This window comes from Myotis myotis, unplaced genomic scaffold, assembly GCF_014108235.1.
Source record: "Myotis myotis isolate mMyoMyo1 unplaced genomic scaffold, mMyoMyo1.p scaffold_m19_p_4, whole genome shotgun sequence".
Lineage (NCBI taxonomy): Eukaryota > Metazoa > Chordata > Mammalia > Chiroptera > Vespertilionidae > Myotis > Myotis myotis.
This window is the reverse complement of record NW_023416346.1, coordinates 90,065,048-90,092,353: the sequence shown is the minus strand read 5'-3', so window position 1 is coordinate 90,092,353 and position 27,306 is coordinate 90,065,048. Positions and strand designations below refer to the sequence as shown.

General features: G+C 45.4%; 1 protein-coding gene and 1 pseudogene across 1 annotated transcript; both read right to left on the bottom strand.

The window, feature by feature from the left end:
• Positions 1 to 1,194: 1,194 nt before the first annotated feature.
• Positions 1,195 to 1,656, bottom strand: LOC118653786 (annotated as a pseudogene).
• A 21,325-nt stretch (positions 1,657 to 22,981) lies between these two features.
• LOC118653515 (pleckstrin homology domain-containing family G member 5-like) lies at positions 22,982 to 25,118 on the bottom strand. Its single transcript, XM_036304182.1, is given in 6 exon segments — positions 22,982 to 23,055; positions 23,288 to 23,464; positions 23,467 to 23,691; positions 23,694 to 24,686; positions 24,689 to 24,836; positions 25,038 to 25,118. Coding segments are annotated over 6 exon segments (1,698 nt in total).
• Positions 25,119 to 27,306: the final 2,188 nt, after the last annotated feature.

The following is a 27,306-nucleotide window of genomic DNA, read 5'->3' as shown; positions in this document are numbered from 1 at the left end:
AAGAGTGTTCCTTCTTCTTAATATTTTTTGAATAGTTTGAGAAGATTAATGCAAACATCTAATCCAAGACTTTTGTTTCTTGGGAGTATTTTATAATTATTATTATTATTATTATTATTATTGCCTTGATTTTATTGCTTTTAATTAGACTGTTCAGACTTTCTGTTTTTATTTTTTAATTCAATCTGGGAAGATTGCATATTTCTAGGAATTTATCCATTTATTTCATATTGTCCAATTTTTGGCATAAAGTTGCTCATAGTATTTCCTTATATTCCTTTGTATTTCTTGGTGTCAGTTGTAACTTTTCCTCTTCAATTTTTGATTTTATTTTTTTGAGTTCTCGATCTCTATTTCTTGATGAGTCTGGTTACAGGTTTTTTAAAATTTATTTTTATTGTCTAGGGCTAGGCTATTATGTATGTCCCTCACTCACCCTCCTTGGCTCTCCTTACCACAGCACCTGCCACACCCCAGGCATTTACTGCACTATTGTCTGTGTCCATGGATTATGTATGTGTGCATATAAGATCTTTGGTTAATCTCTTCCCACCTCCCATTCCATCAGAGATCTATCAGTCTGTTGCATGCTTCCATGTCTCTGGACCTATTAACTCATCAGTTTATTTTGTTCATTAGCTTCCATGCATAAGTGAGATCATGTGATACTACTATTTATCTTCCTCTGACTGGCATAATAATCTCCAGGTCCATCCATGCTGTTGGAACAGTAAGAGATCCTTCTTATTTATAACACGTGGTATTCCATTGTGTAAATGTACCACAGCTTTTTTATCCACTCGTTATGGGCACTTGGGCTTTTTCCAGATCTTAGCTATTGTAAATAATGCTGCTATGAATATAAAGGTGCATATAGTCTTTCTGATTGGTGTTTCGGGATTCTTAGAATATATCCCCAGAAGTGGGATCTCTGGGTCAAAAAACAGTTTCATTTTTAATTTTTTCACAAATCATCATATTGGTTTTTTTTTGGTTTTTGTTGTTTTTTTTGTTTGTTTTTTTGCCAGTGGACAAAAAGGAAATTCATTTTATTACAACAGCACTCACATCTGCATCAGAATAACCAAACCACCATCCATCCAGCCAAAAAGAAAGAAAGAAGCTGAGATTTAAGGACACTTGCTTCTTTTGAACTTCAGGAGCAGGTTGGTTCTCATAATGCTCCTGCCAATATCATGCGACAGGAGACCGAGACCAGGGAGACTGGGGAGTTGGGGGAGGTGACCCATGGGCCTTTAAGAACTTCTCCAGTTGTTTCATCTTCTTATCTCAGGCACGGTTTCCCCAGTGCCTTGCTGCCAGGCTCAGGAGCATGCTTTTCATCCTATTTTGGACACAGGGCTGTCCGAAAACAGTGATTTCGATTAAGCTTTCGGAGTTCACCTTTTCCACCGTCAGCAGGACCTGGTTCATCCACTCTATTTCCGGAATCATGACTCCGTTTTTGCCGAAGATGGGGTCAGCCAGACATGCCTCCAGGTAAAACACCAATGGGTCTCTCAGCTCCAGCGCAGGAAACCACCAGGGCCAGGCGCGAATCCATGGCAGTGGAAGAGGCATCTTCAACAGCCTGTTCAGGGCCTGGGCGGACATCCATGGGTCCTCCTGGACCACAACACCGGGCTGGTCGACCATGCTGGGACCTGCAGCTCCAGAGCGAGGTCGAGTGTCTCTCACAGAACTCCCTCTCCATATTGTTTTTGACAGTGGCTGCACCAGTCTGCATTCCCACCAGCAGTGTACTAGGGTTCCCTTTTCTCCACATCCTCCTCAGCACTTGTGGTTTGTTGATTTATTGATGGTAACTATTCTGACAAGTATGAGGTGATACCTCACTGTAATTTTAATTTGAATCTCTGATGATTAGTGACATTGGGCATTTTTTCATATTTCTCTGGGCCATCTGTATGTCCTCTTTGGGGATGTTGTCTATTCAGGTTTTCTGCCCATTTTTTAGTTGGATTGTTTGTCTTCCTTTTGTTAATTTGTATGAGTTCTTTATATATTTTTGAAATTAACTCCTTATTGGATGTATCATTGGTAAATATGTTACCCCAATCAATTGGTTACCTTTTCATTTTGATGCTGGTTTCTTTTGCTGTGCAGAAGCTTTTTATTTTTATCCAGTCTTTATTTGTTTACTTTTTCCCTTTGTTTCTCTTGCCCTAGGACAGTGATGGCGAACCTTTTGAGCTCAGCATGTCAGCATTTTGAAAAACCCTAACTTAACTCTGGTGCCATGTCACATATAGAAAATTTTTGATATTTGCAACCATAGTAAAACAAAGACATATTTTTGATATTTATTTTATATATTTAAATGCCATTTAACAAAGAAAAATCAACCAAAAAAATGAGTTCGCGTGTCACCTCTGACACGTGTGTCATAGGTTCGCCATCACTGCCCTAGGAGGTGTATCGGTGAAAATTCTGTTACATGAGATATCTAAGATTTTATTGCCTATGATTTCTTCTAGGATTTTTTATGGTTTCACTACTTACATTTAAGTCTTTTATCTATTTTGAGTTTATTCTTGTATATAGTGTAAGTTGGTAGTCTAGTTTCATTTTTTTTTTTTTTTTACAAATACCTGTTCAATTTTCCCAGCACCATTTAATGAAGAGACTGTCTTTACTCCATTGTATGCTCTTGTCTCCTTTGTCAAATATTAATTTACCACGATGGTGTGGGTAAGTTTCAGGGGTTCCTGCTCTGTTCCATTGATCTATATGCCTGTTCTTGTGCTGGTGCCAGGCTGTTTTGGTTACAATTGCTTTGTAGTATAGTTAGATATCCCATATTGTGATCCCTCCAACTTTATTCTTCTTTCTCAAGATTGCTGAGGCTATTTGGGGTCTTTTTTGTTCCATATAAATTTTTGGAGTATTTGTTCTAAATCAGTATGCTGACGGTATTTTAATTGGAATTGCGTTGAATCTATAGATTGATTTGAGTAGTTTGGACATTTTAATTATGTTAGTTCTTCCCATCAATAAATATGGTATATGTTTTCACTTGTTTGTATCTCTCTATTTTTTTCAAAGCCTGGTAGCTTTTCCAGTATAGGTCTTTTCCTCATTTTTTAAAGTTTATTCCTAAGAAGGTATCTTATTTTTTTTCATTGCAATGGTAAATGGGATTGTTTTTCTAGTTTCTCTTTCTGAGTTTATTATTGGTATATAAAAATGCTATCGATTTTTGAATGTTGATTTTATATCCCGTTACTTTGCTGAATTCATTTATTGAATCTAGTAATTTTTGGTGTATTCTTTAGGGTTTTCTATGTACAATGTAATGTCATCTGCATATAATGACAGTTTTACTTCTTCTTTTCCAATTTAAATACCTTTTGTTTTTTCTTCTTTTCTGATCACTGTGGGTAGAACTTCCAGTACTATGTTGACTAAGAGTGGTGAAAGTGGAAAGACCTATCTTATTCCTGTTTTTAAGGAAAATGCTTTTAGTTTTTGCCCATTGAATATGATTCTGGGTATAGGTTTGTTATATATTGCTTTATTATGTTTTCTTATTGATTTTCTGTCTGGTAAATATATCCTTTAATGTCAATGGGGTATTAAAATCCCCTGCTATAAAATAAAATAAAAATAAAACCCCCTGCTATGACTGTTACTGTAGACCTCTCTCCTTATGTCCATCAATACTTGCTTTAAATATTTATACTAGAGGCCTGGTGTACGAAATTCATACATGGAGGAGGAGGGTTCCCTCAGACCAGCCTGCACCCTCTCCAACTGGGGACCCCTTGGGGGATGTCCAACTGCTGGTTTAGGCCCAATCCCTGTGGACATCCCTCTCGCAATCTGGGACCGCTGGCTCCTAACCATTCACCTGTCTGCCTGCCTGATTGCCCCTAACTGCCTCTGCCTGTCAACCTGATCACCCCTAACTGCCCTCCCTACCAGCCTGGTTGCCCCCAACTGCCCTCCCCTGCCAGCCTGATCTCGCCCCCAACTGCCCTCCTCTGCTGGCCAATTTGGTTCTGATTGGTCAGTTTCTATGCCAGTCAGCATCAGAAGCTCTGCCTCCTAGGCAGCCATTGGCTCCCCATAGCACCCACATTTGGTTCTGATTGGTGATTCCTATGCCAATCAGTGTCAAAAGCTCCACCTCTTAGACAGCCATTGGTTCTTAACAGCACCTAGATTTGGTTCTGATTGGTTGGTTCCTATGCCAATCAGCATCAAAAGCTCTGCCTCCTAGGCAGCCATTGGCTCTTCAGAGCACCCACATTTGGTACTGATTGGTCGGTTTCTATGCCAGTCAGTATCTCTGGGCCTGATCAGAGAGGCAGTGCTGAACAGCAGCCCCCCAGAGGCTGGGAGAGAAAAAAGGCCCAGCTGCTGGTGAAGCCTGGAAAAAAAGAGGGAGAGAAAGAAAGAGGCAAGTACTGATCAACAGCTTCCACTGAGGCTGTGGATCGGAACCTGCCTCTCTCTCTCTGGGTTTCAGTTCCCTGGGCAGTCAGTGCTGGGTTGCCACAGCAACCCAGTCCTGACTGAAGGACTTTCGGTTTGGTCAGCCTTTGGTCGTTACTACCCCGGGGTTTATATATTAGGACTAGAGGCCCAGTGCACAAAAATTTGTGCACTGGTGGGGGGGTATCCCTCAGCCCCACTTGTGCCCTCTCACAGTCTGGGACCCCTCGGGAGATAACGACCTGCTGGCTTAGGCCCGCTCCCGGGTGGCAGAGGGCAGGCCCAATCCCTAGGTGCCTGCCCCGCAGCCCCTGGTCGGGCTCAGAGCAGGGCCGATTGGGGAGTTGGGGTGCCACCCCCTGTCATGCACAGAGCAGGGTGGATCAGGAGGTTGCGATGCCACCCCCAGTCACACTCAGGGAAGAGCTGATTGGGGGGTTGGGGTGCCGCCCCCGTCACACTCAAGGCAGGGTCGATGGGGATGTTGCGGCACCACCCCCTGTCACGCACAGAGCAGGGCAGATCAGGGGGTTTTGGCACCACCCCTGTCACATACAGAGCTGGCCAATCAGGGGGTTAGGGTGCTTCCCCCTATCACACACAGAGCCGGCCGATCAGGGGGGGTTGGGGCTCCATACACTGTCACACACAGAGAAGGGTCGATCAAGGCATTGGGGAGCTCCCCCCTGTCACCCACAGAGCAGGGCCAATCAGGGGGTTGGGGAGATCCCCCTGCCATGCACAGAGCAGGGCAGACAGGAAGTTGCGATGCCACCCTAAGTCACGCTCAGGGTAGGGCCGACTGGGGGGTTGGGGCACCACCCCCTGTCACACTCAAGGCAGGGCTGATGGGGAGGTTGCGGCTCCACCCTGTCACACACAGAGCAGGGCCTATCAGGGGCTTGGGGAGCTCCCCCCAATCAGGCACAGAGCAGGGCCGATCAGGGGGTTGTGGCGCCTTCCCCTGTCACAAACAGAGCCGCAGGGCGATCAGGGGCTTTGAGCACTGCCCCCTTTCACACTGCTCCAGTGGCCAGGAGGCCTCGCGGCTCCGCTGATCCCAATGCTGGGAGGCCTCGCGGCTCCGATTGACACAAGGGCAGTGAAGCCTCGCTCCTCCGCTGATCACGGTGCTGGGAGCCCTCATGGCTCCGCTTGACACCAGGGCAGTGAGGCCTTGCAGCTCCGCTGATCCCGGTGCTGGGAGGCCTCGCTGCTTCGCTGATCCCGGTGCCGGGAGGCCTCGCGGCTCCGCTGATCCTGGGTTCGGAGGCCTTGTGGCTCCACTGATCCCAGGCTGGGAGGCCTCGTGGCTCCGCTGATCCTGGTGCTGGGAGGCCTCGCTGCTTTGCTGATCCTGGTGCCGGGAGGCCTCGCGGCTCTGCTGACCCCGGGTTCAGGAGGCCTTGTGGCTCCGCTAATCCCAGGCCGGGAGGCCTTGCAGCTCCACTGATCCTGGTGCTGGGAGGCATATTAACCTTTTACTATATAGGATAGAGGCCTGGTGCATGGGTGGGGGCCAGCTGGTTTTCCCTGAGGGGTGTCCTGGATCAGGGTGGGGGTCCCGCTTGGGTGCCTGGCCAGCCTGGATGAGGGGATGATGGCTGTTTGCAGCTAGTCACATCCCCTTCAGGGTGGGGGTCCCCACTGGGGTGCCTGGCCAGTCTGGGTGAGGGGCTGAAGGCGGTTGTCAGGCTGGTGGGTGACTGAAGCTCCCAACCTCTCTTTTATTTCTGTTTTATTTTTTATTCTGGGATTTTATTTACCTTCTATGGCTGTCACTGGAGCTGAGAGCCATCTTTAGCTCTGAGGCTCGGCTCCAGCTCTGAGTCCTCGGCTGCTGAAAGCAGGTTTCTGGACTTTGTTTACCTTCTGTATTTGAAACTTTGTTGGGACTCCAGCTCTGAGATCCTGGCTGACTGAAAGCAGGTTTCTGGGGTTTTGTTTAGCTTCTATATTTGTAACAATGTTTCTTAGGAGCAGCTCAGAGCCCAGCAGGCGGGGGGGGGACCTGGCTTCCTCTGTCACTGGAGCAAGCAAGCCTCCATGTTCGCGTCAGTTGCCTGGCTGCCGGCCGCCATCTTGGCTGGCAGTTAATTTGCATATTGCCCTCATTAGCCAATGGGAAGGGTAGCGAAGTTATGGCTAATTACCATGTTTCTCTTTTATTAGGTAGGCTGCTCCTTTGTTGAGTACATAAATGTTTACAAGGGTTGTAACTTCCCTTTATCATTATACTTATAATATTATTCTTTGTCTCTTTATAGCCTCTGTTTTTTAAAATATTTTTATTTATTTCAGAGAGGAAGGGATAGGGAGAGAGAGATAGAAACATCAATGATGGAGAGAGAATCATTGATCTGCTGCCTCCTGCACACCCCACACTGGGGATTGAGCCTGCAACCTGGGCATATACCCTGACTAGGAATTGAACTGTGACCTCCTGATTCAAAGGTCGATGCTCAACCATGGAGCAATGCCGGCTGGCTATAGCTTTTGTTTTAAACTCTATTTTGTCTGATATAAGTATTGTTATTACCATTTTCTTGAAATATATTTTTCTATCCCTTTAATTTCAGTCTGTGCATGTTTTTTGATCTGAAGTAGGTCTCTTGTAGACAGCATATATGTGTGTCTTATTTTTTATCCATTCAGCTACCCTATGCCTTTTGATTGGATGTTTTAATCCATTTACATTTAAAGTGATGATTGATAGGTACATACTTAACTGCCATTTTATTATTAATATTTATGTTTTTTCGAGTTTCTTTAATATTTCTTGTCATACTGTTTGTTTTTTTGTGTTTTTTTTTTTTCCCTAATGAACTTCTTTAGCTTTTTCTTGTCTGAGATAATCTTACTTTCTTATTTAATTTTGCTGGGTAGAATAGTCCGGGTCCTTGCATTTCTTCACTTTGAATATTTTGTGCCAATCTCTTCTGGCTGGAAATGTTTCTGTTGACAAATTAGTTGACAGTTTTATGGAAGTTCCCTTTTAGGTAACTGTTTTCCTCCTGCTGCTTTTAAGTGCCTCTCTTTCTCTTTAAACTTTTCCATGTTGGGAGAAACCAAGATGGCGGCATAGGTAAATACCGAAATTGCTGCCTCCTATAACCACTTCGAAAATAAAACAAAAAGACAAAATGGACATCACCCAGAACTACAGGAAGGCTGGCTGAGTGGAAATTCTACAACTAGAAGGAAAGAGAAAAGCACACTGAGGGTCAGGAGCTGCGGAAGTAAAGTGCAAAGGTACGGAGGCTCGAGCGCACGGAAAGGGGCTGGTACCTGAGGACGTGGCTGTCTTTTTGAATCGGGAGGGAGTCACAGCTCCTGACTGCTCTGAACTCTGGTTCCGGGAAGTCTCTGGGGACCCAGGACTCATACGGGTAGAAACTGGACTGTCTGGCAGCAGGCAGAACTCGGAACTTGAGGGCGGCTTTCCCTCAGAGGTGCTTGCAGCAATTAAATTACTGGGACACCGAGACGCACGGCCCCTTAGGGCAGGGCTGAGGATCAGCCATAGCTGCTTGCTCTGCCCTGTTGATTGCCTGAGACCTGCCCCACCCAGGCTGGGGCAGAGGCTTTTGCATATGAATGCCCTGGCCCTTTGCAACCTGAAAATTACCTAACAAATTGCAGCTGGGCCAGACAGAACCAGAACTTCCAAGAGAAGGCCCAAGGCCCCACATCAGCTTGCATTGCTTCACAGCTGGGCCTCATCTGGGCACCTCCAAACTCTAAAAAAGGAAGGGGAATCTTCAGATCTTTTCGTAGCTCCTGCTGGGTAACCTCGGGCAGAGACTAAATTAGCACCTCCTTAGATCCAAGAGCCAGTGTACCCAGTGGTCAGAGTGGGACCATCCAGATTACAACTCCTCAGATCCATAAGGGACACACTCAGGGGGCAGACACAGTGAGCACCAAAGCCCCACTGAAGCAAGTCTTGCCCCAGGAGGGTGTCTCCAGCACAGATGTTCTCCCACTGTAGACACAGCTGATTCTCACTGCCAATTGGACTGGAGGTCAATTCCTCCCAGTGATACCTACAACAATCAAGGCATAACTACAACAAGACTGTGCACAAAGCCCACAAGGGGGTGCACCAAGAGTGTCCCCCTCAGGTAACTGGGGAGGCTGAGCCACTGGGCCCTATAGGACACCTAGCACACAAAACCACTCTACCAACACAGGGAAGCATAAAAAATGTGGAGACAAAGAAACAGGTCACAAATGACAGAAATGGAGGAAAGCAAACGACTGGATATAGAGGTCAAGGCCATGTTTATAAGGTTTTTCAAGAATTTTATGGAAAACGCTGATAAATTTAGTGAGACCCTGGAGGATATGAAAAAGACCAAGTAGAAATTAAGCATACACTGACTGAAATAAAGAATAATATACAGAGATCCAACAGCAGACAAGAGGATCCCAAGAATCAAGTCAAAGATTTGAAATATGAAGAAACAAAAAATACCCAACCGAAGAAGCAAAAAGGAAAAAGAATCCAAAAATATGAAGATAGTGTAAGGAGCCTCTGGGACAACTTCAAGAATACCAACATCAGAATTATAGGGGTGCCAGAAGAAGAGAGAGGGCAATATATTGAAAACCTATTTGAAGAAATAATGACAGAAAACTTCCCCTACCTGGTGAAAGAAATAGACTTACAAGTCCAGGAAGTTCAGAGAACCCCAAACAAAAGGAATCCAAAGAGGACCACACCAAGACACATCATAATTAAAATGCCAACAGCAAAAGACAAAGAGAGAATCTTAAAAACAGCAAGAGAAAGACAGTCAGTTACATACAAGGGAGCACCCATACGACTGTCAGCTGATTTCTCAACAGAAACCATGCAGGCCAGAAGAGAGTGGCAAGAAATATTCAAAGTGATGAATAGCAAGAACCTGCAACCAAGATTATTTTATCCAGCAAAGCTATCATTCAGAATAGAAGGTCAGATAAAGAGCTTCACAGATAAGAAAAAGCTAAAGGAGTTCATCACCACCAAACCAGCATTATATGAAATGCTGAAAGGTATTCTTTAAGAAGAGGAAGAAGAAAAAGGAACTCTTACCGTTTGCCACAGCATGGATGGAACTGGAGAGCATTATGCTAAGTGAAAAAAGCCAGTCAGAGAAGGATAAATACCACTCATGATCTCACTCATTTGTGGAATATAATGAACAACATAAACTAATGAACAAGGACTGATCCAGAGATGGATAGGCATTGATTGGACTGTTGGGCCTTGGAGGGAAGGTAGGGGAGGGTGGGGGTAAGGGGGAAAAATCAACCAAAGGACTTATATGCAAGCACATAGACCTAACCAATGGACACGGACAACAGGCGGGTGATGGCATGAGCGGGAGTGTGGGTGGGTAGGGGTTAACGTGGGGATAAGGACACATATGTAATATCTTAATCATTAAAAATATATTTAAAAAAACTTTTCCATGTTAATTATGATGTGTCTTGGTGTAGGCCTCTTTGGAATCATCTTGTTGGGACCCTATGTGCTTCCTAAACTTGTGTCTTTTTCCTTCACCAGGTTAGGGAAATTTTCAGTAATTATTTCTTCAAATAGGTTCTCAATCCCTTCCTTTTTCTTTTCTCCTTTTGTTATGCCTATGAGGCAGATATTGTTATGCTTGATATTGTCCTAGCAATCCCTTACATTTTACTTATCTTAACAAATTCTTGTGTCTTTTTACTGCTCTGATTTGGTGTTTTTTGCTACCTTGTTCTCCAAATCACTTATTCTGTCCTCTGCTTCATCTAATCTGATTCTCATTTCTTCTTGTGTATTCTTCTTTTCAGATATTGTATTCTTCATTTCTGACTGATACTTTTTTATGCTGTTGAAGTTCTCACTAACTTCTTTCAGCATTCTTATAACCATGGTTTTGAACATTGTATCTTGTAGATTGCTTGCCTTTAATTTAGTTGGTTCCATTTCTTGAGATTTTTTTCTTTTTTTTGGGGGGGTCTTGTTTCTTTGTCTCCCCATTTTGGTTGTCTCTCTGTGTTTCTGTGTATTTAGTAGATGTGCTATTTCTCCCAGTCTTGTTAAGATGGCCTTATGTATTAGGTATCCTGTGGGGCTCAATGGTGCAGTCTCCTTGATCACCTAAGCTGGGTGCTCCATTAATGTCCTTTTTATGGACTATGTGAGTCCTCCTGTTTTAGTTGATGTTTGATTGTTGTTACCCATATGTTTATAGTTTTGAACTTCTGGCTTTCTAACTGTGAGTATTGACACTGTCCATAGTGTATAAGCTGCTATGCAGGGGAATACCTTATGAATTCGAATTCACCCCAGTAGGGTCTGGTGTCTTCTGAGACCTCCCTTTGGGTGTCCCATTTCTGGAGCCAATTGGTTTGTGTTCTTTTGTGGTCTGAAGCTAGCGCACCTGTGTGTTTATGGGGCCTCTTGTGGGGGACTCCAGTACATGTTATTTTCAGATGCTGCCTGTGACAGTCCCTGTGCTACCTATAGGAGCTATAAGGCGATCTGTGGTTAGTAGCTGTCTGTACTTGGCCTGGGTGTGTGTGGGAGAAGCCAAGCTGTATACCTTGCAGCTGCCACCTGCACTGGGCCTGGGACTGGTTAACAAAAGGCCCAAGTCACCTCAATATTCATCACCACCTAGTGGCTGCCTGTTAAGCTAAGCCTCTGAAAGAGCCTTAGGACATGCACGAGGCAGGTTCTCAGTGAGTCACCAGATAGGGGTGAGTGGTGTTTTCAAGATTGATAGAAATTCAAACTTAGCCCCAGTGCTCAGTCTGAAGCCATTCATAAAAGTTCTCAGTTCAAACAGATGCCATCCACCACCTGCCTGGGGCCTGAAGATTTTTGCAGTGGGTGGGTCTCAAGGAGTTAGCAGGTGGGGCTCAGTAGAGTTCATCAGGCTAAAACACATTAAGAATTTGCCATGTAGAGGGAAAGCTCTGCACAGGAACAATGGTTCCTGTTGAGAGTTTTACAAGAAAGATTCTAACATGGGCCCAGTTTGGCCTCCTCCAGCAGATCCCACAGCCAGTTGAAAACTTGATAAGGTGGAAACCCAGAGGCTCATCAGGATGAGGCTATTGCAGTTCCCCAGGCTAATACCCTGAAGGGGGTGGGGCCTTCCCAGCACAGGAATGTTGGTGCCAATAGGGTGTACAGGGTGGAAAAAATGGCTCTCTCTCTAAAGGCACATAACTCAGTCTCTCCCAGTGTATGTCTCACAACCCCGACTTTTGCCATAAATTGCTTGAGAGTTTTTCAAGGAAGACTGCACCACTACCAGAAGATCCCTTCACAAGATGTGAGCTTGACAAAACAGGGCCTCAGGGGGTTCGCAGGGTGGAGCTAATGGATCCACCCAGGCTAATGCCATAAGGAAAGGAGTGTTCTACCCAGGAAAGATGGCATCTGTGGGCAGTGTGGGAGAAGGACTCAGCAAAGGGATATTGGCAGCTATCCCCTCAAGCCCTCTCCCTGAAGCCATACAACCCAGTCTCTCCCTGTATGCCTTTGATCCCTTTTGAGTCACCATCCATCTTCTGGAGTCTAGGATGAATGTCCACGAGTGAGGTTTCTGTGCTTGCCCTTTAAGGGGGCACCTGGGTTTCCAGCAGTCTCTAGTCCAGCCGTGGGCAAACTACGGCTTGCGGGCCGGATCCGGCCCGTTTGAAATGAATAAAACTAAAAAAAAAAAAGACCGTACCCTTTTATGTAATGATGTTTACTTTGAATTTATATTAGTTCACACAAACACTCCATCCATGCTTTTGTTCTGGCCCTCTGGTCCAGTTTAAGAACCCATTGTGGCCCTCGAGTCAAAAAGTTTGCCCACCCCTTCTAGTCTCATTCCGGCAGATGGAATTTCCACTGATTTTTACAGTCAGATATTATATGGGCTTCTATTCCTGGTTCCGGTGCTTTGGGCTGGAGAGGCTGGTTTGGGGTTTAGACACCTAGCTCCTCAGGGAGGACCTTTGCAGCTGAGATACCCCTCTGGATTCTCTACTGCTGCCTGTGGGAGCAGGGCCAGTCCTTTTCACATCTCTGCCTTTCTTATCAGTCTCAACATGGCTTCTTCTGTACATCCTTGGTTATAAGACTCCTCTACAGCTAGTCTTCAGTTGGTTATTGAGGTTGATTGTTTTATAATTTAGTTGTAATTCCAGTTTGGTTCTGGGATTAGGTGAGTGTAATTTCAAAATCAATGCACAAAAATCCCTAGTATTTATATACAGCAGCAATGAAAACTCCAAAAATGAAATTAGGAAAATGATTTCATTTTATTTTATTTTTATTTTTATTAAATGTATTCGTATAACATTGATTAATAATATTACATAAATTCTAGGTATACAAATTTATAATACAACATCTGTATACTTTGTTGTGTGCTCAGTACCTGAACACTAGTCTCCTTTCATCACCACGTATTTTACTCCCTTTACTCTCTTTAGCCTCTTCATCCTTGTCCTCTGGTAAACACCATTCTGCTGTCTAAATCTATGAGTTTGTTTTTTCTCTTTGTTTGCATGTTTATTTTGTTTGTTCATTAGTTGTTTTTTGTTTTATATCCCACATATAAGTGATATCATATTGCAGCCACAAAGAAAAACAATATGGAGATTCCTCAAAAATTAAGAATAGAGCTATCATATGACCCAGCAATTACTTTTCTGTGTATCTAACTGAAAAAAAAATAAATTGAAAACACTTGTTTGTAAAGATTTATGTATTCCTATGTTCATTGCAGCAGCATTAAAGGTGGCCAAGACATGGGAACCACCTAAGTATCCTTTAAAAGATGACTGGATAAAGAAGATGTAATACATACTAGTATATACAGTGGAATACTACTTAGCCATAAAAATATAAATTACTGACATTTGCGACAATATGGATGGATCTTGAGAGTATTATGCTATGTGAAATAAGTCAGACAGAAAACAATTCCAGTTATAATAGTATAAAAATAATAAAAATTACTTAAAAATTAATTTAACAAAATAAATATAGAATTTATATTCTGAAAACTGTAAAATATTGTTGTAAGAAATAAAAAGACATCTGCTGGGCTAGTTGAGGCTAGATTGTTCCTGGTGGTTACAGAAGGAGAGAGAATAACCTAGTTGGCAAAGTATATTACTGGGCAGGGATTAGAATATTGTAATCTAATTATGTCCAAGCATTGCCAGGAAATGTGCTCACAAGCACAGTTCTCACAGCTAAAGCTTATCTTCCATCATTTTCTTCTTCTTTGCAGCGCTTAGCTTCTACCAAGGTAACCAAAGAAGGTTCCTCGTGGAGCTACATCATGGAGCTTCTTTGAGTCAAGACATGCTTCCATTTTTAGGCTACCTTTAACAAGATAGCCCCAAATTAATGATGTTTCATGTTTCTTATACCTGCTGTTTTTGGCAAAGGAATTGTCATGGTTTTCCTCCACTGGTACACTCCTTAAAAAAGCTTGAGTGTGCCAAGATTTGGGCCAAACCACAAGCTAAGTGTAAGTGATAACACAACCAGTGCTCTATTCCATTTTACCTTTCTCTCTCATGCTATTGAACCCACCATGTAGGTCTCTATTCTTTTTCTCCTTGGGCGGAATTCTCTCCCAGAAGATTTCTCAATCCCTCATCTAAATAGATCCCTAAAGAGACTACCCCATCAGTTCTCTAGACATGTCTCAATCCTATGCTAAACAGTATGTGCTTAAGTTGAGACTACTTGCTTCATCCCATAACTGATACAATTTTCATTAAATCCTTAATACCTTCTTTTCTGAATATTTAATATGCCCTTTTCTAGACACTGAGGAGGTAGAGATGAAGACAATACAATCCCTGCCTCCATGGGGCTTCTGTCTAGAGGAGAACAGACAACCAATAAAAAATCATAGAATTTTATTTATTTATTTATTTATTTATTTATTTATTTATTTATTTTAAATTTACATTCTTTGTTGTTTAATGTATTACATAAGTCTCATTTTCCTCCCATTGACTTCTCCCCGGCCACCCCAAACCCACAGCACATGCCCTCACCCACCACATCTGTGCCATTGGTTATGCTCATATGCATGCATGAAAGTCCTTTGATTGATCTCTTACCCCCTCACCCCACCGCCTTCCCTGATAGGTTGGACAGTCTATTCAATGCCTCTTTGACTCTGGTTCTGTTTTTGTTAATCAGTTTATATTGTTCATTATATTCCACAAATGAGTAAGATTATGTGATATTTATCTTTCTCTGACTGGCTTATTTCGCTGAGCATAATGGCCTCCAGTTCCACCCATGCTGTTGCAAATGTTAAGAATTCCTTCTTTTTTGAGGCAGGATAGTAATCCACGGTGTAGATGTACCACAGTTTTCTAATCCACTCAACTGCTCATGGGCACTTAAGCTGTTTCCAAATCATAGCTATTATTGTGGTGGTATGAACATAGGGGTGCATATATCCTTTCTGATTGGTGTTTCTGTTTTCTTGGGATATATTCCTAGAAGTGGTATAACTGGGTAAATTGGCAGTTCCATTTTTAATTTTTTGAAGAAATGCCATACTGTTTTCCATAGTGGCTGTACCAGTCTGAATTCCCACCAGCAGTGCAAGAGGGTTCCTTTTTCTCTGCATCCTCTCCAGCACCTGTCCGTTGTTGATTTTTTGATGACAGCCATTCTGACAGGTGTGAGATGGTACCTCATTGTTTTCATATGCATCTCTCGGATGACTAGTGACTTTGAGCATGTTTTCATATGTGTCTTGGTCTTCTGTATGTCCTCTTTCAAAAGGTGTCTATTTAGATCCTTTGCCCATTTTTTGATTGGATTGTTTATCTTCCTTTTGTTAAGTTGTAGGAGTTTGCTATACATTTCGGTGACTAAACCTTTATCAGAGATAACATTGACAAACATGTTCTCCCATGCAGTGGGCTTTCTTGTTGTTTTGTTGATGGTTTCTTTTGCTCTGCAGAAGTTTTTTATTTTGATGTAGTACCATTTGTTTATTTTCTCTTTAGTTTCAGTTGCCCTAGGAGCTGTATCAGTGAAGATATTGCTTCACCATATATCTCAGGTTTTACTTCCTGTGGATTCCTCTAATATTTTTATAGTTCTTATGTTTAAGTCCTTTATCAATTTTGAGTTTATTTTTGTGTATGGTGTAAGTTGGTGGTCTAGTTTCATTTTTTCTGCATGTATCTGACCAAATTTCCCAGCACCATTTATTGAAGAGATTGCTTTGACTCCATTGTATGGTCTTGCCTCCTTTGTCAAATATTAATTGAGCATACTGGCTTGAGTTGATTTCTGGGTTCTCTGTTTTGTTCCACTGGTCTATATGTCTGTCCTTGTGCCAGTACCAGGCAGTTTTGAGAACAGTGGCTTTGTAATATAGCTTGATATCTGGTATTGTGATCCCTCCTAATTTGTTCTTTTTTCTCAAGATTGCTGCAGCTATTCGGGGTCATTTTTTGTTCCAGATGAATTTTTGGAGACTTTGTTCTAGATCTTTGAAGTATGCCGTTGGTATGCTTTGGGTAGGATGGACATTTTAATGATGTTGATTCTACCAATCCATGAACAAGGAATATTTTTCCATTTGTTTATGCCTTCCTCTGTCTCTTTTTACAGTGTTCTATAATTTTCTGAGTACAGGTCTTTTACCTCCTTGGTTAAATTTATTCCTAGGTACCTTAATTTTTGTGTTGCAATGGTAAATGGGATTTATTTTTATTTTTTTAGTTTCTTTCCTGAGAGTTCATTATTGGTATATAAAAAAGCCATAGATTTCTGGGTGCTAATTTTGTATCCTGCTGTATTGCCAAATTCATTTATTAAGTCTAGTAGTTTTATGATGGAGTCTTTAGTGTTTTCTAAGTACAATATCATGTTATCTGTGAATAATGACAATTTTACTTCTTCTTTTCCAATTTTGACGCCTTTTATTTCTTCTTCTTGTCTGATCACTATGTCTAGCACTTCCACCACAAGAGTGGTTAAAGTGTGCATCCCTGTCTCCTTCCAGTTTTTAAGGGAAATGGTATTAGTTTTTGCCCATTGAATATGATGTTGGCTTTAAGTTTGTCATATAAGGCTTTTATTATGTTGTGGTATGATCCCTCTATTCCCACTTTGCTGAGAGTTTTTATCAGGAAAAGGTGTTGGAGTTTTTCAAATGCTTTTCTGCATCAATTGATAGGATTATGTGATTTTTATCTTTCAATTTGTTTATGTGATATATCTCGTTTATTGTTTTGCAATCATATACCAGCCTTGCACCCCTGGGATAAATCCCACTTGGTCATGGTGTATGATCTTTCTAATGTAACTAGTGGTCCGGTGCATGAAATTCGTGCACATTAAAAGGGAATTAACTAGCGGAGATATTTTAATATTGCTATTTATCCTTTCTCTATATTAGAAGTGTGAGAGATGAATGGAAATTAGTAAAATGTATATGAAAATAATATATAAATTTATTAATAAATAAACAGTAACAAAAGAATATAACAACAGAGGCATGATATAAAAACAACAAAAACATGATATGAAAACAACAGTGATGCAAACAATGACTGATAAAGTGATTAAACTTATTCTAATATCTCCCAGTATACCACATTAAAAGTGAAAACACTTTCAGTGGGCTTGACTAATTTCCCTTGTGATGAAGTATTTAGAAATTCAACTTTAATGTCACATGCTCTTTTTTTTTTTAATGCTTAAAGTATTACAAAGGGTATTACATATGTGTCCATTTTATCCCCCCGCCCTAGACAGTCCCCTAGCCTCCCCTATCTCCCAATGTCTTATGTCCACTGGTTATGCTTATATGCATCACATGCTCTTTGAACTCGAGAGAAAGCAACATATAACTGACCATGTGCAAAAACAGGTTCAAGTAGGAATATTCCTACTCTGTCTAGAGTTTGTCCTTGTGATTTGTTAATAGTCATCACAAATACTGGCATCACGGTAAACTGTCATTGAATCAATTTAAATGGGAGGCCAGGGTCAGATGGGGACAAATTAATTCTTGAAATCAGAACAGTCTCTCCCTCTGCAGATCCTGTTATTACTTCAGCTTCAATAATGTTAGGTCATAATCTTTTGATAATAAATCTGGTACCATTACAAAGACCCCATTTACTATTAAGATTTCTCAATAGCATGATGATTGCACCCACTTTCAATTTTAATTTATGACACAGCATTCCCGAAGGAGTAATACTATTAAGAAATTTGATGGGAAAGTTTTCCTTTTCAGCATCATCTGTTGAATCAATGGAATCATCTCTCACATATGTGTGAAAATCTCCATCGAGTATATCCAAAATTTCTTCATTTAATTTTTGAACGTGCTCATTTTTTTTTGGACAAAGAATTGCACGTTTAGATATATTTTTAATATTATCTATAGATATAGTATTTCCAAAGGTAGCTTCAATAATAGATCCATTACAAATCATTTCACAGGGGATTTCAATAACATCCATTTCTAAATGAAAACTGCTATCAAGTTTGCCATTTCCAAGTTTTACTAACCATTCACTATAAGCAGAATCCTCTGATCTCATATTTGTTGTAAGAGACAACTTTCTGAAACATCCCCAAATATTACAGTACTTTAAATTTGTTTATACTATGGCTGATCGCATAGCATGCAATACAATACTGAGACATTGTCGAAAATCTCCTCCAAGAAGGAAAACTTTCCCACCAAATACAACATTCAAATTCATAATTTCTCTTAGTAATCTGCTTATGGCATTTATAGCATGACTAGATGCCATGGTGCATTCATCAATAATGAGAAGTTGGGCCTTTTTAATAGTTTTAGCAACTTCACTGTTTATATCAAGTCTAGAAATTGAAGTTTCATTTAATGGAATTGGTAGTTTATATTGGGAATGAAAGGTGCTTCCACTGAGAAGTAAATTTGCAGGAATTCCTGTAGACGCTGTGGGTAAAACAGTACCACCACGACCTCTAATATAATGTATTAAAACTTTATACAGATATGCAGGTGAATAGGATTCCTAGCTGTCAGGCCCCTGAGAGCAAGCTAGCCACCTGTCGATTCTGTGAGGAATGGGGCTCCCTCCTCCCTACTGTCAGGGTCTGGTTTGAAGGCCGGCCATGCCCCCTGTTGGGCCAGACACAGAGTTCTACCACGCCATGGCCTCCACCTCAGCAACCCAGGACTGACTGTCTCTGGGAGCTCCTGGCACTCCGAGGGTGGGTTCTTCCCTCAGGCCTCACAGGAAACAGCTCAGGGAGGGTGCAGCTGTTGCCAAGATGACCCCTGCAGGACTGACTTCCTTCTGGTTGGTCGAGATTCAGACATGATGAGTTACAGCCAGTGTTTTAATATAAATAGATGCTGGATCCAATTTGCTACAGTTTTGTTGGGGATTTTAGCATCTATGTTCATGAGGGATATTGGCCTGTAATTCTCTTTCTTTGTAGTGTCTTTATCTGGTTTTGGGATTAGAGTAATGCTGGCTTCATAGAAAGAGCTAGGAAGTGTGCCTTCCCCTTGAATTTTTTGGTGCAGTCTGAGAAGAATAGGTTTTAGTTCTTTGAATGGTTGGAAAAACTCACTTGTAAAGCCATCTGGACCCAGGCTTTTGTTTGCTTAAAGATTTTTGATGACTGCTTCAATTTCTTCCATAGTTATAGGCCTCTTGAGGTTTTTAGAATCTTCCTGATTAAGTTTTGGAAGGTTGTGTTTTTCTAGGAATATGTCCATTTCCTCCAGGTTGTGTAGTTTATTATAATAGAGTTGTCCATAGTATTTAAAAACAATCTTTTGTATTTCTGTGGGGTCTGTTGTTATTTTGCCTCTTTCTTTCCTGATTTTGTTTATTTGGGTCCTCTCTCTTTGCTTCTTGGTGATCCTGCTAGAGGTTCATCAATTTTGTTTATCCTTTCAAAGAACCAGCTCTTGGTTTCATTGATCTGTTTTTTGAGGATTTTTTGGACTCTATGTCATTTATTTCTGCTAAGATGTTTACTATCTCCTTTCTTCTGCTCACTCTGGGCTTTTCTTGTTGTTCTCTTTCAAATTCTTTAAGCTGTAGAGTTAGATAATTTATTATTAGTTTTTCCTGTTTTCTGAGGTAGGCCAGTAATGCTATGAACTTCCCCATCAGGACTGCTTTCACTGTGTCCTATAGGTTTTGGATTGTTGTGTTATCACTGTCATTGGTTTCCAGGATGTTTTTAATTTCTTCTTTGATCTCTTTGATAACCCAATCATTGTTTAATAGCAAGCTACTCAGCCCCCAAGTGTTTGAATTTTTTTGATTGTTTTTATTGTAGTTTACTTCTAATATTATGCCATTGTCATCTGAGAAGATTCTTGATATGATTTGAATCTTCTTGAAGTTCGAGAGACTTTGCCTGTGTCCCAATATGTGATCTATCTTTGAAAATAACTCATATGCACTTGAAATGAATGTATATTCTGTAGCTTTGGGATGAAATGTTCTGCAGATGTCAATTAAGTCCATTTGATCTAGTGAGTCATTTAGGATAGCTATTTCTTTGCTGATTTTTTGTCTACAGATTTTCTCCAGTGATGTCAGTGGTGTATTAAAATCCCCTACTATGATTGTATTGTTGTCAATCTCTCCATTGATACTTTCTAGCAATTTCTTTATGTATTTGGGTGCTCCTGCATTGGGTGCATATATGTTTACCAGAGTTATATGCTCTTGTTGTATGGATCCCTTTAGTATTATAAAGTGTCCCTCCTTATCTCTTGTTATGGCCTTTGCTTTGAGGTCGAGTTTGTCAGTATTGCTACCCCAGCTTTTTTTTTTTCATTTCCATTTGCCTGAAAGATATTTTTCTACCCCTTTACTTTCAGTCTATGTGAGTTTCTTGTTCTGAAGTGGGTCTCTTGTAGGCAGCAAATATATTGGTCATGTTCTGTTATACATTCAGCCACTTGCTGTCTTTTTATTGGAGCATTTGGTACATTTACATTTAAAATTATTATTGCCTAGAGGTCTGGTGCATGAAATTTGTGCATGGGTGGGGTCCCTAGGCCTGGCTTTCAATCAGGGCTGATCAAGTTCCACACCTCCCTGCCTCCTCCTTCCTTCGCCGCCCATGTGCTGCCAACATGCAGTTCCCTGTCTCCCCACTTCCTCACTGCTTTACTCCTTCCCTCACTGCCCACATCTGCCACCACTCACTCCTGGTTCCCCATCCCAGCCTAGGGCCTGGTCCCTATTGGGTGATCAAGACTTGTTGGTTGGGAGGAGGGACCAGGAAGTTGGCTGGCAGGCCCCATTTGGGTGATTGGGGTCTGCCGGCCAGTGGGAGGGGCTAACCACCACTGTGGTGTACGGGTGGTGGGCTAATCGGGGTCTGCTGCCTGGGGGGAGGAATGAGGGAGAAACCCAGGAGGTTGGCCGCTGGCCCTGAGGAGGGAGCTGGCCCTTGGCCCCTCTGGGAAAGGGACTGCATCCACTGCCACCCACCTCTGATTGCCTGTCCTAGCCCATGGGCACTGCTCCGATTGGGTAGTCAGGGCCTGCCGACCTGGGGGATGGAGCAGGAGCTTGGCCTACATGCTCTATTGGCGATCAGGGCCTGCAGGCTGGGGGAAGCTCCTGCATTGAGTGTCGGCCCCCTGGTGGTCAGCACACATCATAGCAACTGGTTGTTCCAGTCGTTTTGTCTTAAAGTTCACTTAGGCTTTTATATATAGACTAGAGGCCCGGTGCATGAAATTTGTGCACTGGGGATGAGTAGGGGGTCCCTTAGCCCAGCCTGTGCCCTCTCGCAGTCCAGGACCCCTCCCTTCTTACCACCTACCTGCTTGCTGCTTCCTACCGCTCAGCTTGCTGCTCCTAAGTGCTGCTGCGAAGGCCTTGGGTCTGCGGGTTTGTGTCTCTGATACCCCCAGCAGCTCCAGCACCTTGATGGCAGGGCTTGGGGCTGCTGGGTGCTGGGACTGCGGATCTGTGTCTTCGATCAGGGCCCCAGCAGCCACAACACCAAGGTGGTGGGCCTTGGGATGCTGGTTACAGGCCCCCCCCTGCGTGTTTGTGTCTTCTATCATGCCCTCAGCAGCCTCAGCACCGAGATGGTGGGCCTTGGGGCTGCTGGGTGCCAAGCCTGCAGGTTTGTGTCTCCGATCAAGCCCCCAGTAGCCCCAACACTGCCTCAGCGGGGCTTGGGGCTGTTGGGTGCCGGGCTCCCCTGCATGTTTGTGTCTGTAATCCGGCCCCCAGCAGCCCCAGCAGCCCCAGCAGCCCCAGCACCACCTAAATAACTTAAGGGAAACTTTATTTAGTCTTCTTTTAAAAGCAATCTAGTTTAAAAATGAGTTGCAGTTAAGAGAGAACAAAGAACATGGTACCTAAGAGTGAGATAGACAGAGGAGAGGCTCGGCACTGGTCAGGGGCTTACATGCCAACTGTTCTCCACCTGGGAAATGATGTAAAATCTGTTTCTTTAGTTTTCTGCTCAATGGTCTTCTCCAGCGAGTGGAGTGGCATCTGCTCGCTTCTCCCTGGGCCTGGCTTGGTGGTCACCTTTGTTACGGAGCGAGTTCCCCAGAGACAGACCACCGACTCATAATTAGTTAGAGCAAGCAAACATTTATTGATTACAGATTCGAATCTGGGCCCCTGCTGTAGCTGACACAGCAGCAGGCAATCACCAGGCGAAGGCCGAAGGGCGGAGGGGCAGTCCTTCCTTTTATCACCCCTCCCGACCTTGGCGGTTCTGTCCTATTTCTATTGTTTGGCTACTGAACTAACAGCCCACCCCCCGGGCGAGGGCCAGGCAGAATTCCTGCTGTTTTTCAGGCTATTCTTCTCCCTGACAGGCTTTGCTCAACTTCCTTCATTCCCCAGACGGCACCCTTATCTTGACTTGTTTTTCAAGTCTGGTCTTCCCCTATGTCTGATTCAAGTTACAAGCTATGTTCAGTACTTTTCCACCCTGGCTGAGCCCCGCCACCCTGCGATTTCTATCTCAGCCTTGGGGTCTGGCTGTGCTCCAGCAGGCTCCGCACAGGCCTGCCTGCTCCTCCTGGCCCTGTCCACACGTTGCTTCCTCCGAGTCTTCCTTGGGCGCAGCCCCGGTCCATCACCTCCTCCTGTGTGTCGCACCACTTCCACAGGGCCGAGAAAGAGGCCCACATGGAGTTCAGGTCTGCAGGGAGCTGGTCCTCTGCTTTCAGAACCTTTGGAATCTCCGCTTGTAATTGTTCCCTTCCATGACCTTCCTTCCCTACCTGCGGCGTCTTCACAGAGCACCGCATGCCTGCCCTCCAGCAGCAGGTTGTCTTTGTATGGCTTTCAGGGCAGCCTTCAGGGCCTGGTGGCCGCACTGTGGCCCTAACAGGTTGGGCACCGGGCCTGAGGCCCGCCCAGGAAGGCGGGCGGCTCCCCAGCAAGTCCTGCTGCACCAGGCTCACACGCCCGCCCCCACCCCCTCCACCGTGCCCTCCAAGCATGGCGGCTCCACGCTGTGCTCAGGGCCTGGGAGTTAAGCAGCAGTGTGGTCCTGATGCAGTAGAGCTGGGCCAGCTGGGTCAGCTTCCTGTGCTGGGCAGAGATTGGGGGGGGGTGGGTGCGGCTCAGGCAGGACCCTGGGGGAGGTCCCTGAGGGCAGCTCTCTGCTCCTCCTGGCAGGCCCTTTGGGCCCCCCCGCCAGGCAGGTGGTCCTGCCCTCCATCTCTGATAGCTGGGAGCCACTGCCAGGGCTTGGTGTGCCCCCGCAATTCCAGCGGGGCCCAGCTTCCTGAGGGGAGCCCCGAGTCCTAGTGCCGGTGGCTGTGGCAGCCAAGCAGAGACAGGCTGTGGCTGGGGGCTGGGGGCGACCCCTGGGTGGCGGCCCCTGCCAGCAGCTGCAGGAGGCTGGCCTCAGATTTGGACTTGAGCAGGTGGGGCAGGCTGTGGAGCAGCTGGACAGGGGTGCGGCAGCGGAGGCAGGGTGAGGGCGGGGGTGAAGGGGCCTGTGGTAAATCTAGGGGCGGGGTGCTGGCTCCACCACAGGGGCTGGGGTCGCAAAGTCTTGCAAGGAGGTAGGGAAGAGGGTGCTGTAGGTGGAGTCCCTGGAGCAGGAGCTGCTCTCCCTGGGGCCCAGGGCCAGCAGTTCACTGGTCGGTGTGACAGATGAGGCGGTGGTACTGAGGAACATCTCGCCCGACTGGGAGCTGAAGGGGCCGCCCTCGAACTCAGTAGAGGAGAGCGTCTCCCGGGCTCCAGCACCACCATGGCCAGGGTCTCCAAGGAGCCGTTGGAGGTGCAGTGCTGAGAGTCCAGGCTGTTGCTGCTTTTGTGCAGGATGGTGGGGGGGCTGGCAGCGGAAGTGCTACTCTCCCCACCCTCCTCTTCCTCTTCCTCCTTCAGGCTCTGCAGGTGCTGCTGGCTGCCCGCGTGCTCCTGCACATGCAGCTGCTGCAGCTGGTTCTGGACATTGTAAATGGAGTCCGCCCAGCCCCGGCACAGAGCCTGCCCGCTGGCCTGGAATGTGTAGGCCCCCATGGCGCTGTGGAACTCGTTCAGGTAGGTGAGGAGGAAAGAGCCAGGGTCCCGCAGCTCCCGGCACACGATCTTGTCCACCAGCAGTGGTGGCCTGATGACCTTGGTCCTCTCAGCCTTTTTCATTGCCTTGGTCACTAAGAGTAGGTCTATGAAGAGGAAGCAGTACACATCCATCTTTCTGTGCTTTCCCTTCTTCATCCTCTGGCTGCCCTCCAACAGCAGCTGACACGTCTCCTCCGGGGAGGCACCAGGGATGGGCGCGGTCAGGTTCAGGTGCAGAAATTCTTTCAGGAGCTTGTCCACCTCGTCGTTGCCACCCTCCACCACCTCGTAGGTGTCCATGCGGCTCACCACGGCTGCCAGCTGCTGCCGCATGCACACGTTCACGTGGTGGATGAAGCGCTCCACGGAGCTGATCATGGTGATGATGGCCTCCTTGGCATGCAGCTCGTCCATCTTCCTCAGCACCGACTTGAGCAGCAGCAGGTACTTGGTGAGCCGCTGGTGGGGCTTGGCGAGCATGTTGCTCAGCTTCAGCCGCTGGCACTGCTGGTGCTTCTCGGCCCACGTCACGTAGGCCCAGAAGAGGTCGTTGTCGTGCAGCAGGCTGGGCATGTACTCCATGCAGCCCTCCTCCTCCATGCAGTACCGGATGTAGGGCTTGAAGAGGGAGCTGAATATCTCAAAGCCTTTGAGGAGGTCCTGGGCTGCAGCAGTGCCCACGTGCGCAGCACTTTCTCCACCATCTGCGCCATCACGCTGCCCCACAGCCCACGGTGCAGATTCGGGATCTCAGGGATGTTGCTGAACAGGAGCAGGGTGTGCAGGTGTCCGGACTCCTCCCCAAGGCGACCCTTCACCCAGGAGTCCCCGCCGCTCCATTCACCCCCTCAGCCAGCGGGGAGCGCCCTCGGTGGGTCCGCTGCTCTGGGCACTGGGGAGGAGGAGACCACGGAGGGCGAGGCCCTGAAGCAGGAGGAGGCCGTGGAAGGCAGGCGAGGAGCCCTGGACGCATTGTGCCCCGCCACCACCCCATGTCCCGCTGGGGCCTGCACCCAGGAGGGCAAGGCCCTGAAGCAGGAGGAGGCCCCAGAAGGTGGGCGGCTCCCCAGCATGTCCCGCTGCACCAGGTGCATATACGCCTGCCCCCAACGGCGCTCTCCAGGCCTGCGCGGCTCGGCTCCACGCTGCGCTCAGGGCCTGGGCAGTGCTCCAGGAGCGGGGCGTGCAGGTGTCTGGACTCCTCCCTAGAGCGACCCTTCACCCGGGAGTCCCTGCTGCTCCATTCACCCCCTCAGCCAGTGGGGAGCGCCCTCAGTGGGTCCGCTGTTCTGGGCACTGGGGAGGAGGAGGCCGTGGAGGGAAAGGCCCTGACACAGGAGGAAGCCGCGGAAGGCAGGCAAGGAGCCCAGGACTCACAGCACCCCCGCCACTACCCCATGTCCTGCTGGGGCCTGCACCCAGGAGTGCCATTGCTGTGGTAGGGCCATGAGTTGGGCTTGGAGGTGAGTCCTCCACGCACAATTCCAACAGCCTGCCTGGTGTGGGTGGGGATTTCGGGTCACCTTGAGGGAGGCTCTGGCCTTTCTCTGCTCCTCTCCTGGTGGAGCGGCGGGACTCTAGCACTGAGGTCAGAGGAGCTGCCTTCCAGCCCCCAGGCCACTTCTCGGAGTTAGAAGTTGCCCCATTGGTCTCTACCTAGGATGGGACCTCTGCACCCCCAGAGTGCATAAACACACAGGGCTTCCATCAGGCTTCACTGATCCCGGGGCTGGGAGGACTCGCGGCTCCGCTGATCCCAGGGCTGGGAGGACTCTCCGCTCCACTGATCCTGGGGCCAGGATGCCTCTTCACTCCGCTGATCCCGGGGCCCTGAGGCCTCGCTGCTCTGCGGCTTCAGGGCTGTTTGGCCTCGCTCCACCACTTGGAGCCTGCGTATGCAAATTAACTGCCATCTTTTAGCTTCTATAATTGAAACATTGTATCTTTTAGAGCTGTTGCTTCAGGAGATCAGAGCCGGGCGGCAGGTGGCAGCAGGTGGGGAACCTTGGCTTCCTCCATCACCGAGGCAACCAAGCCTCCTGTTCGCTTCAGCTGCCTGGCTGCCGGCCGCCATCTTGGTTGGCAGTTAATTTGCATATCGCCCTGATTAGCCAATGGGAAGGATAGTGAAGTTACGGTTAATTACCATGTTCCTCTATTATTAGATAGGATAGATAGGTACTTGTTTGTACCCATTTTTAATTTTTTGCCTGTGTTTCTTCTCCCTTTTTATTTTTTTTCCTTCTTTTTACAACAGTCTCTTTAGCATTTCTTGCATTACTGGCTTGGTAGTGATAAACTCCCGTAACTTTTATTTGTCTGTGAAACTCCTGATTTCACATTCAATTTTGAATGATAGCCTTGCTAAATAGAGTATTCTTGGATTCAGTCCCTTACTTTGCATCACTTTGTATACTTCCATTCATTTCTAGCCTGATGTATTTCTATTGAGAAATCATTTGATAATCTAATGGGTGATCACTTGTAGGTAACTTTCTGTCTCGAAGTCTTTAAGATTCTTTCTTTGTCATTAATGTTTGCCATTGTAATTACGACGTGTCTTGGTGTGGATCTCTTTGGGTTTATATTCTTTGGGACTCTGCTTGCGTAGCTTTTTTCTTCCCCAAATCAGGGAAGTTTTCTTACATTATTTCTTCCAATAGGTTTTCTATCCCTTGCTCTTCTTCTTGTCATTCTGGCACTCCTATTATACGTATGTTGCTTGTTTCATGTTGTCCCAAAGCTTCCTCATCCTCTCTCCTGTCTTTTGATGTTTTTCTCCAATTGTAGTTCAGATTGGGAGTGTTTTGCTTACCTATCTTCTAATTTGCTAATTCGATCCTCTGATTCTCCTAGTCTACTGTTGAAAGCTCCCATAATGTTTTTTTTATTGTAACTATATCACTCTTTATTTCTTCTTGTTTCTTACATAGTTTGTTGATTTTCTCATCCATTGGGTTTATGAACTGTATGACCCTTATTCTGAATTCTTTTTCTGACATATTGCATGCCTCTGTTTCATTTAGTTACGTTTCAGGCGGATCTGCCTTTTCTTTTCTTTTGGGGTTGTTCTTCTGTCTTCGCATTTTTGCTCTCACTGAAAAATCTAGTTATTGAATTGCATGTGGACTGAGGCTATAGCAGAGGGCCTGGTGGCAGGTCGTGTGGTCACCGATGGCGCCTGCTTCTCTAGTAGTCATGGGGCAGTGGTTGCTTCTAGGGTGGTTGTGGGCGGTGCCTGCTCTCCACTTGGTTGCCAGCTGCTCCCTGGATGTCATAGGG